Below are 12244 nucleotides of genomic sequence, written 5' to 3'. Positions count from 1 at the left end.
AATTTTATATAAAACATCAAACGCACATGCATACAACTACATTTCAAGGTTTAAACCTTTTTAGTCTCAGAAATGTTGCGTGTTTGGTAAATAAGATTGAGAAACAGCTGCTTGAGATGTAAATGTGAGCCGACAATGTGCCGAGCCGGGCTAATTCCCAGCTGCGTTTGAGCTTTTGTGACTGGCTGGGCCCTTTTCCCGTCACCTCTTGTGAACTCTTTGGTCACTGTTCTGTGACGATTACAGGATTTGTCAGGGCATGAGGACTTTTTGATAGGCTACTGTAGCGGCCAGGTGACAACATCACAGTCGGATCTGAGGGGCCAAGTCTCTTCTTGGCTTCGTCTCCTGGAATCTGACCTTCTTAAGAAGAAAATCAGACAGGTCAGCATTTGGATGGGATACAAAAATACCCCCGATATCCAACCAGGGTCTTTGCAATTAATTCGCAGCTGGGACACAAGAGTGCATGTGGACGAGGGGGTGGTAGAAAGAAGACACAGGAATGCAGTCGACGCCAGCTTGCTCTTTGGCCTTTCAGAGGTAACCAAGCATATCCTCCTAAGCCTTTAGCCTCCCTGCCTCATTCCGTAGCAGATAAAAGACCAAACCTTGGCTGAGTCGCAAAAGATAAGGAAAAAAGAGGTGGGTGATTCAGGGTCATCCATTCCACTGTGCAGTGGTACATCTATGGTAGTATCTGGAGACATTAGAAGCTCCATAACATTGTACTAAAGGTGCGGTCACTTTATAAAAATGACGGTAAAACTTTGTTTGCAAAAAAGGTACATTGTATGAAGCACAGCACACACAGAAGTCACTTTCAAACCAAGAATCTTTCTTTTGGACATGCCAAATTTGCATTACCAACTTAAACCCATTGGGAAATCTTTCGCCCACACGTGAAATTCCAGATTGCGTGGATTTCTTTTGAAATGACTGGATTTCATAGCCTAGAAACCTAGACGCACCTTAGCTTAGCGGCCCTCTAATTTGTAGCCAGGGTCGTCTAGCAACTCTCCGTTGGCTTGCGAGTAGGGTTGGGTGATGTCTCCTAAATTGGCAGTTGACGATGTTTACTGTAAAACATCGTAGTTTTTTTATTTTTATTAATACAAACATATAATTTACTATATCTGTATATTATATCTGCTACTATTTTCTACTTAAAAACTATATAATTTTGTTATTTTACTAACCCAAATAATGACTCATCCGCGCTAGGTTGCACGTGAGGGAAAAAAGTAGCTTCCTTCCACTTAAGAAGAGTTGTGCACTTTTTATTTTAATATATCTCTTTACATAAATACTATTTTCTACTTTCAAAACTATAATTTAGTTACTAACCCAGTGTTTTGTGTGTTGTTTTACGTGAATAATACAGAGTGAAGCACAAAGCTTTGTTTACAAAGGAAATAAATTCGCAGCCATGAATGGATTCATGCCGAATGCAGACTGATCTCATGAAATAGCGTATGTATGACACGCCAATTCGCTATGCCATTTTGGCGTGCTATCAAGACGCATAATCGCTTTTTAGCATTTCATTCTATCCCCCTACACTGCTCCTACCCCTAAACCTACCCATCACACACACAAACACACACATACACACACACACACACTGCCCCTAAACCTACCCAACACAAGAAACATTCTACATTTTTACATTTTCAAAAAAGCATAATTTAGTATGTTTATAAATCCATTTACATTCACGCGGAATCACACGGCGTTGACATATCCGCGGAATCACACGGCGTACACATACATGCGGAATCACACGGCGTACACATACACGCGGAGATGATGTTCGTTTCGGCGTACACATACACGCGGAATCACACGCCGTAGACATACACGCGGATAGCTCAAAATGCGTACAGATAACACGCCATTTGGCTTTAGAAAGTGCCGTGTATGTTTACGCAAAGTCATGATGTCATGTTGCCGAATGAGAGAGGTAGGCTGAGCCCAATTTAAGATTTGTCAGCTTTTTTATTCTGTTTTGCGATTTCCGTGAATTTTAAAGCTACACTGTGTGATATTTTCCCCCATCTAGCAGTTAAAAGGTAAATGACCACCCAGTGAATATTAGTTTCTCTTCGATTTCATTTTAACTCCTACGGTGGCCGATTTAGTCCAAGATTAATATGGCTTCCAGTTCGACCTCGTCCACATTCGACACGGTGCCATCGAGTGTTAAAACGCGAAAGGCGAAGCTTGAATTTACGGGTATGTCCCTCTTTGGCTAATGTACTTTCAAGATGGAGGGGCTACATGGCGACCCGCATTCGAACCCCTTACCCGTATGTATTTTCAATGGCATATTATAAACTTACGAGAATACTTTATTACTTGAAAGAAGTAAATATGCATTAATGAGCACATATTTTTGAAAGAACTAAGTGTTTTTAGCTAAGAATAAACTAAAAAAGTTACACAGTGTAGCTTTAACAATAGGCCTAACGTTAGTCCATGTTATCCCACATGGACATACATCTCGTTTCTTTTCTCAAATCTTCACTCGCGTCGCACCCATTTTCGCAGGGAATTATAAACGTTTCTTCCTTTCGTTTGTTTATAATGAAGTCTATTATACCCATTCACGTCCTTGACTGTGGGAAAGTAGAAAAAACACTGTAGGACAAATAGGCTACCTTTTTACTTCATTTTATTTAACACAGTTTGTGCTTGTTATTAGACTCGGTAAGGCTTGGTAAGTTTGGTAAGACTTGGTAAGTTTATTTGAATAGCGCATTTCACACACACGGGCCATTTTACTTTAGTTTTCTCTGGCAGTGAATAATCAAACATAGCTTAAATGTCTTGACCCTGTGGAAGATAAAATCCGCTCTTCAGAACTTGTGTTGAAGAAGTGCTGCTTTGCAACATCAGGAGAACACATGAAGACAAAGATATTTGAGAAGGTTCTATCAGCTCGTGTTTCATTTCGCGCAGAGCATCTTTGAGGGGAAATTAAAAATGTTTTAACTAATATTTAATTTTCTTATATCTTTAGGTTACCATTATTTACTGATAATTGTTTAAATTTTTTACAGGCTGTGGTGTGTTGTTTCACTGACTGAAGTGCTGAAATAAACACGCATGCTTATGAAATGTATGTTTGAGCCTTGTTTATTATTTCAAAATGTAGGCTATATCTGGCATAAACTACAGTATTTAAAATAGAATATATGCATTAGTTATATTCTCAATTTTATTTACAGAGCAATCCCTGCAAAGTTTTTAGTTTAACTATAGAAGAGGATTTAGTGTGCGTCGCACTCACAACAAGACTCGCAATGGGGGGGGTGTGGCATCATGATGGTGGATGGTAGATCACGATCTACTTGCGAGCTGGAAAAACCAAACTCTGGTCAGGCTAATCACATCGTGTATAGAGTCTGTGGGTGGGCTTAACATAAGGACGTGCGATACTTGTAAACAAAGAAGCTGGCGAACAGCGTTTTTTCGAATCGGCTTTGGCCGTGACTCTGGAAGACTTGGAGTTAAGCTTTTCTTTGAGAAAAGAACAAAGAACGGCACTGAAGTCATTCTTAAGAAAGGAAGATGTGTTCTGAGTTTTGCCGACCAGATACAGCGAAAGTTTAATCGATCAACTAGCTCTGCTTCACCTTCTTCGTAGCTCTGGTTGGTTGTAGCGCTATCCTATTGCATGCAGAGGGAATTTGAAAGAAAACCGCTTATCCCGCCCCTCGCATTGAGACCTGCCAATGGTGTGTTCCCAGACCCAACATCTTGATGTGGGTCTGGCTTGTCAGGCTATGGATTTCACCCACGAATATTCAATTCGATTTACGAAATGGTACATGTGACCATACCATGGTCTCTCAAAGTTCACACAAAATGAAAATTCTGTCATCGTCTCATTTCACTGCAAACTTGTATGACTTACTTTCCTCTGTGGAACACAAAAGGAGATATTTTGAGACATGTGTAAGTTGCTTTTTCCTCAAAACAATAGCGTGACCAAGGGACGCTTCAAAAGGAATAATAAAGCACCATATAATGTGGTCCATGCAACTTGTTTGCTATATTTGAGAATGTTTTGTTGAAAGATAAAAATTTGATATGCAAAAAGTGTAAAAAGTCAAGATCTGTTTGAGCCTGAAATGAGTCCTGATGCCGATAGTCTTCCGATGTATTTTGTTGTAGTAAACTCCAAAAGATCCATGCGTTACGTTTTTTTTCTTCTGTGAAATCACAAATGTTGCCATTGTTTTGTAATGAGTCATTTAGTATAAACTTAAAACAGAGTTTTATTAATACAATATATTGACCTATGAAGGATTAAAGAAACAGATGACAATCCGAGATCTGCAGAACAGATTTGAGGTCTGCAGTTCATAAAAGCCGAAAAATAACAGCTGACGGCTTCTGTGAACTTATTTTGCCTTTTTTTTTCTTCTTCCAGTAATATAGCATAATTCATTGGAATTATTAATCAAAAAGTCCCTGGTTTATTTATTTAAATTCGTAATCCCTTTCAGAGGCCAAGATGAGCATGACTGCTGAAAAGACCAATTTTTATGCTTGTCCGAATTGGTTATACCATGATTAATTTTGACAGTGATTTGTTGTCGTACATAGTTGTCTCTTTTATTACGCACATGGCGTGGCCATTTTTTATATATAATTGCTTTTTTGGGACATGATCTCGCAATTACATCTTTATTTGACATATTTGCAAAGTAATTTTTTAACATTTGGACAGTGCATTTCAAAATTGCGTCAAGAAAGAGCCTCCAGAGTTCATTTTTAAAAAAGTTTGTGTTCTCTTTGTTTGAAACAGCTTGGGCAACTGGACAAAGCTGTGTCTGCTGCTCATACGTATTTCCAGGCCAACCCTGAGCATGTGGAGATGGGCGAGGACCTGGAGCAGTACAAAGCCCAGACGGGGGTAAAAGAGGAACATCTTATTGACAGGGAATCACGCCCACATCAGGTGAGTGACTGTCGACCCCAATTACTAGTGATGCACCAAAATGTTTTTTTAAGCCAAAAACCGAAAGCAAAATTAAAGTTTATTTAAAGGCCCCCTGAAATCAAAATGGAAGTTTTTTAGCTTTTAGTATGACTGTTAGCCTTAAGGTTATGAATAAGCTGGTGTGTTCCAAAACAATGACAAAATTCGCATTAGGAGATATAAGCATTCAAAACTTAAACTCAAACAGTCTCTCACTTCCGTTAAAATGGATCACAGATTTTGATAACATCATCGCAGACTTCACCTTCTCATCAAATCTTCTGTCCAATCAAATGGTTTCTAGAATCTGAAGCGCCCACCCCCTACACTATAAATAGACGCTGAAGCAGCGGCTGAAATCCGTCAACTGTTCACACATTTACTATTTTCTACATGGTAAAAGGCACGTAGCGCACTATATATGCGATAGGAAATTATTCAGACAGTGTAAATATGCTTTCAGTTGAGGCGAATGAAGTCTGGTTTCACGTTACTTTCACGCACACCGCTGCAGCGCACACACATAGTCTAGACCAGAGACGTTGACTAGAGACACGAGACGAGAGCGCAGTGTGGAACATATGCGCTAGTCGGCGAATACAACAAAACATATCGGACCCATTTAAATTCTACATATGGCGTTGCAGCAATATGGAGGAGATTATGATGATAAACGGTTAGAGATTAGGAGGAAACTCTGGCTTTACCAAACAGAAAGGCTCTAGTCAAACTGTAATATTAACGAAACGCTATTGGCCGTTTCAAAAAAGGGGAGGAGCTGCTAACAGCTTGAGCCATTTCAGGGGAAATTACGTCAACACATTGAATAATGCTGCGCGTTTCAAGGCACTTCAGTTGGCCTTTAAAGGTGATTTGCTCCAGAATTTTTTTTTTTGTTAAGCTGGCTGAAAGTCTCTTCACATCCTGATAGCAATCACTAAGTTAAGTGGTCTAAATGACCAAATTAGACAGATGTTAGTCGCTTAGCGCCACAAACAAACAGCAGCCACATTTTACAGATCCTCCTGAACCAAAACAACAAGCTTATGCTGCGTTCACACCATAACTATTATAATTTGAAAGAGATGGAAACCCGTGACATTTTAGTCAGAGCTGTTTGTGACTGAATGTATGCGTTTCAATGGCAACACTATCAATACCGAAATTAATCTGCAGCAGTCAGGTGGTACAGGTCAGTGCTCTTTAAGTTGTATACGTTCATTATTATTGTAATGTTATGTGCTTTGAGACATGAGGTAGTTTAACACCGTCTCTCATGATGCTTTTGTTTGCTCCCTGCTGTGTGCGTTCATGTGTTTTGAAGGAAGCGTGGCTTTGGAGACGCTCTGAAGGGAGGGTGGGATCGTATACTTTCAAAGCTAGCTTGCTATTTCAAGCCTCTCCGAAAATTGCCTTAAATTGTATTAAATTCAACTTTTTTATTAATATATTAATCTGTTGTTGACATTTAAACATTTAAACTGTGGCTGTAATAAAAACTTTTCACGACAGATTAATTCAAACATACATTAAATAATAAAGATCACATTTAGAACACATAATATAGTCCATATATTTATCAAAATGCTCCTCTCTAGTTATGGATGTTGAATTGCTTTTTCTGAGGTAAATGTTACGTCACATTGTTTTCAAGTTGTTTTATTGACATCTTGCCGCTGTAGAAACACTCACTGAGTGATTACATGAGACATGATACATTTCAGTAAGTTGTACTGTATCTTTATACATACCTTCTGATGTTCATTCATGTTTATTTCATGCTATAACTTGTAGTAAAGAGGAAGAGATGATCGGTTCATGTGCCGCTTGAACTGAGGTGGCTACAGCGATCCATCATGGCAATGAAACAGTGACATTTATTGTTTGAATTGACAGAATTTAAAAGTCCAGCCTTTGTTTCATATCAAAAATAACAATTTGCAAGAAATAACAATAAACGATTATTGGATGGAATGATACATTCAAGTTTTTCTCACATATCAACTGTGCACGGCATAAACTAAAAGATGAAGATTGATTAAAAACGACAAATCAGCCCTCCAAATCTGTTTTGGCTGAAACCAAAAATTAACGTTCATTCAAACAATTTTGGTGAATCACTACCAATTACGCCACAGCTTTATGGCTCTCGAGCCTACAAAAACACCCTAAAAGGTCTGAAACACCAAGTTCAGTATTATGAATTGCTTCTTTGTATTTACAGAGAGCCTTTTTTGCTGGGGTGAAGCTGTACGACAAAGGCAACTACGAAGGGTCTGTGACACTCTTTGAAGAGGCTCTGACTGAGTACTATCGTGCCGATGTGGAGTGTCGGGCTCTCTGTGAAGGGCCGCAGCATTTCGAGGAGCAGGATCATGTCTTGTACAAATACAACCTCTACGAGCTAATCTCAGGTACAGATGCTTTTGTACTCAAAGCTTTTCTGCTTCCTCTTAATGTGGTAAAGCTATCATCTGCGGTCTTGAGAAGTGTCTGGGAATTTTCCACTTTCAAGTGGTTCTTTGGGACTTTCCATTGTGGATATCATGTCTTTAGAGATATTTGTGTTTCCAGAAATTGAGATCTTCCTGTTCCCTGACCTCCGTGTAGGGCTTTTCTGAGTAGGCAAGTGCCTGACCTTTTTTTTTTCTGCAGTACAATCTGTTTTTGTTGTGTCTGACAGGCAGTTCATGATAGAACAACAATGAGCAGCTTGTGAGAACAATAATGAGCAGCAGTGACACATGGTTGCCCTATACAATGTTTTGCACATCAATCTTTTAACTTGAAAAACTTCTTTGGATCAAAGATGAATCTACTGTTTTTTTTTATAACTCATCAATACTGAAGCAGCTAAAGCAGCTTTAGCTTTTGAATTTACATTGGGAAAACAGGCTTTTGTCTGATAAATATGCACAAAAAAGCCATGTTTTGTCTGCACTGCATTCTTTCTGAAAACCAGAATACTGTTTTGAAATCCAGCAGGCCACACGCAGTCTAACTGAGATTTAATGTTAGGTTACACTTTATTTTAAGGTTAGGGTTAGGGTAATGATGCATAATTTACTGTTATTACTATAGTAAGTGCATGAAGTAATGTGTAACTACGTCAACTTCAAATAAAGTGTTACCTAATGTTAATATCAACGTGATTTTAAATATTTAATGTTTTGTTTTATTTACAGTTTAGTTTATCAGTGTTTGTTTTATTACAACCAATATTGACGAAATCAGCATATTTGAATGATTTCTGAAGGATCATTCTGAAGACTGCAGTAATGATGCTGAAAATTCAGCTTTGACCACATAAATAAATTACAGTTTTAAAGGTGTCATGAACTGGCTTTTAAAAAAAAATGTATACTGTTGTTTGAGGTCTACTTGTGACGTTTGCGTGGTTTTTACATTCAAAAACATCATAATGAATAAGTAATAGGCTCTCTCAAGGCACGGTTGGTTTTGATGGGCGTGCCGCACTGAAGACTTGGAAGTAAACGCCACGGCTAGGATTGGATAAGCTTTGCATATTTAATGAGCTTCGGCTCCCACATGAGTACGCGTGAGGCATTGTTTTGAAAGTGTGTGACAAACGGCAACCGGAACACTGGAACAAACACAATGATTTATCTCTCATCCACCCGCAATTAATATGAATGTTATTTTATATTACTTGGCCCGCCCCATCGGTGGATATATACGCGTGCGCCAACGTTGCAGACAGCATGATCAAAACTTCCGCGATTGTATTTTTCCTTCAAACATCAAGTCAAGAGAGTTTATTTATGATGATATGTATTGGTAGCCCGTCTGGAAAACACCCGGACGTTGGGCTGCCCTGTGACGGTGGTAAGTTATGTTTAGTTAGACATGTACACAATGTAACATTGTATTTGATCTGTAACAATGCAATACTATCACATATAAAACATTTTTACTCACATTAGTGATTAGCTTCATGCATTCATGAAATATCATCCTGTCTGCAAATCCAGTCTCTTATTTACAAACGAATCCGGTGAAATTAACATACGTGCAATGTCTTAGTCTTCCCCACGTGAGCTGGAACTTTAAAAATAAAAGTTTAACCACTCATTCATAGTATTATAATCCAAAGGAAGCTTACGCATGGACTGTGTTCTTCCACAACCAGGCACAGCGCAATGTATTACTCTCTTCGCCATGTTTATAGCTTGGTAGCGCAATCCGTTTAGCTCCACGAGTCGGTGGGCAGGGCTACAGAAGCAGGCGTACATATTTATCTGTTTAGGGCGACGTTTCTGCATTACGTCAGTGGTCAACATATTCTGAGATCTCTCGTTTTCTGGGCCTGGTGTCAATAAAAGCTTTTCTTTGACTAACAAGGAAGTTTTCAGCTCTGAAACGTACAGGATATTCTTATATCACGATGAACTTTTATATATCAAAGGCTCAATGGAAAGTTGATTTCTCAGTTCATCACCCCTTTAAATATATTCTAATAGAAAACAGTATTTTTTAAATTGTTATAATATTTTAATAAAATAAATGCAGCGTTGGTGAGTAAAGAGACTTATTTCAAAAACAGTTTTAAAAATGTACTGGCCTCAAAGCTTTTGAACTGTAGTTTATTTCATATAGTATCATATATTTATTATCATATATATATATTATACCCAGTTATTGACAGAACACACAATTCCAGCTGCTTTCAGTTCAGGTTTAAGTAAAATTGCTGCAATAGTAGTGTGAAGGGCAGAAATATAACTAATGGACATCTTTTAATAATAAAACAGGGGGTCATAATTCACCAACACTTATATCATCCCCCCAACATTTGGCTTATGAAACAATGCATCAAGCTGCCATAATAGTTCTTAATTATTGCTGATTGCATGCTGTTGATTAAGGAAAGATGTGAAAAACTAACATGATTGACATGAGTTTATGGCCTAAATGTGGAAAACATTTTAAGGAAGATTGAAGAATTAGCCAGTCATGAGAAGACTTGTTCTTCACAGGACTTGTCAGTGTTTCTGACATTAGCTTCAGGGGGTTTTGTGCATGGCGGAATGTCTCCGAGTTCACCAAGGAATCCCAGGAAAATATTCAGAATGATGTCACTGACATTTGCTGTCAGTTCTGTGATTTATTGGGTGTGTGATGATGTCCATTTGAGAGCATGTGTATGTATGTTTTTTGTTAGCCTGAGGACATTGTGTTTGGGTTTTCGGTAAGCAACAACCTGACTCTGTTACAACAAAGGACTCATTCTTTGCCATGGCATGGATTTTTTATTTTGTTTTATAATGTATTCTGAGGTGTACTTATATTGTTAGTATGATTTTTTTACATCATAAAATGTCATAATTTAGAAATAAAAGGCATTTTTTCTATACTGATGTTTGCCCTGTGGCTGAATGCCCTGTTTCAAGGGGCGTGTCTGCTGTGAGACTTCAGTAAAAACGCCCACTGTTGTGATTGGCTGACATCTTTGAGTTTCAAATGAGTGGAGGGGGCGTGGTTTAACAAGGTCTACGAGGCACAAGGCTGTGCCAGAGAGACGGATGTCACTTCTCATCAGTTCTCTCAGCACGTCTCAGTTCAGTGAACTGTTGTAGTTACTAGCATATACTAGCCCCCCTTCTGCTTAATCTCACGCCACGTTTGGTGCCTCTGCTGTGGGCCAGATGCAGTACTGGGGGTCGGTGATGTTGAAGGCCGACTGGTCAGTGCAGCAAGTTTATCTCTAAAGATGTGGCTCTGCTAATGTTGAGCAGAAACTCACGACTGTATGCACATTTTAGAACAGATAGACGCGACGAGGACGTACAAAAACACTGACTCACAAGATAGAAAACAGCGTTCTGTCGGGAGAGAGAGAAGCCGCAGCGTGAATAATAAAGTTCTGTGTGAACTTGAATAATTATCTACACATCAGAAATCACTGATCACAGATCAGAAGGAACTGAAAAAAGACTTCTGTTTTCATTTGTACATCCAAACACTGAGAAACTGCCAGCATTCACTCGTTCACAAGCCATGATCTCTCAAGGACAAATATAGCGCTCGCATGGGCGTGTCAAATTCTCTGGGCGGAGGAAAGGGAGGTAACCGTTCCTGTTATGACGTCATAACAGGAAAATTCAAGATCAGCTCGTTTGAGCTGTCATATTAATGTTGAAAAACCTCATAAAATGAAAATTTCATGCCATGGGACCTTTAACAAAAGGCTGGGCTTCTTCATGATTTTCATGTCTTTTTCTTAGGTTATCATTGTTATATTTACAAAAGAAGTCTAGAGCTAGTTACATGCGTGTGTGCATGCATGAATAGACTAACTCAGAACAAATACTACTAAAGCCTCTCCATCCCATAATATGCCTGTTAAACCCGTTTTTGATAGATGCTCTTACTCATCTTTTTAATTTGTGAATCTGTTCCCACTTTCATGTGGGAACAATCTGCCTATCTACCCCACCATGAAAGCCCTTTAAAGTCTTCTCAGCTCTCTAATTGAATCTACAACCTCATCCACATGAAATACACCAGCAGCACCTCAACCGGTTTGACATCTTTGATATGATCCCAGTTAAATGATCTCACTCCATGCACTCTGGGAGAAGATCACATTCTCAACTACATCAACCACGATTACAGTGTGTTATTAAGCCATTAAAACCCGCCGCAATGCCCTGTTTCTGTTTTTCCACAAGTAATAGTACATAGTTCAAATTCAAGCATCTGTATGTGTGTTGTAACTGGTTCAAGATGGAGAATACAAACTGGCTAGTGCTAATATGAACTTAAGACCCTAAACCATCTGTTACTTTGTCTTCCAGATCATTACACACAGGTTCTACATTGCGAGCACGAGTGTGTCCGAGATTTGGCCACCCGCCCCGGTCGCCTGTCGCCCATGGAAAACTACCTGCCACTGCATTACGACTACCTGCAGTTTGCTTATTTCCAAGGTAAACATCCATATATGTCAAAACTCTCTTGAATGTTTCCAAAAGTGATTCAACTCACCTTCACAACTTCTAGTTTTGGACTGAAACTCTTTGGGCTTGATTTTGTATCTGACCCCAATTCTCTTCTAGGACCTTGTACTCCGGATAGAAGATATTGGCAACAACAGTACCGACTTCCATTAGTCAAATTGTACAAATAGCCTGTATCGGAAAGAAAACGTAAATGGTAATTATACTCAAATAAAAGCACCTTGCAAATAATTTTGAATTGACAAAACCTCATTAATCATAAAATTACTCACTC

General features: G+C 38.9%; 1 protein-coding gene across 1 annotated transcript in view; it reads left to right on the top strand.

Moving 5' to 3' along the window:
• p3h2 (prolyl 3-hydroxylase 2) overlaps window positions 1–12244 on the top strand; it is a 71784-nt gene that overhangs the window by 38943 nt on the left and 20597 nt on the right. Inside the window, exons 2-4 of the mRNA XM_079808514.1 lie at window positions 4817–4969; window positions 7215–7404; window positions 11809–11940. Of these exons, the coding sequence (XP_079664640.1) occupies window positions 4817–4969; window positions 7215–7404; window positions 11809–11940 (475 nt within the window). The remainder of the gene's footprint in view (window positions 1–4816; window positions 4970–7214; window positions 7405–11808; window positions 11941–12244) is intronic.

Source organism: Gobio gobio, assembly GCF_949357685.1.
Source record: "Gobio gobio genome assembly, chromosome: 24".
In the NCBI taxonomy this organism is placed as follows: domain Eukaryota; kingdom Metazoa; phylum Chordata; class Actinopteri; order Cypriniformes; family Gobionidae; genus Gobio; species Gobio gobio.
This window is presented reverse-complemented; position numbering and strand designations above follow the sequence as displayed.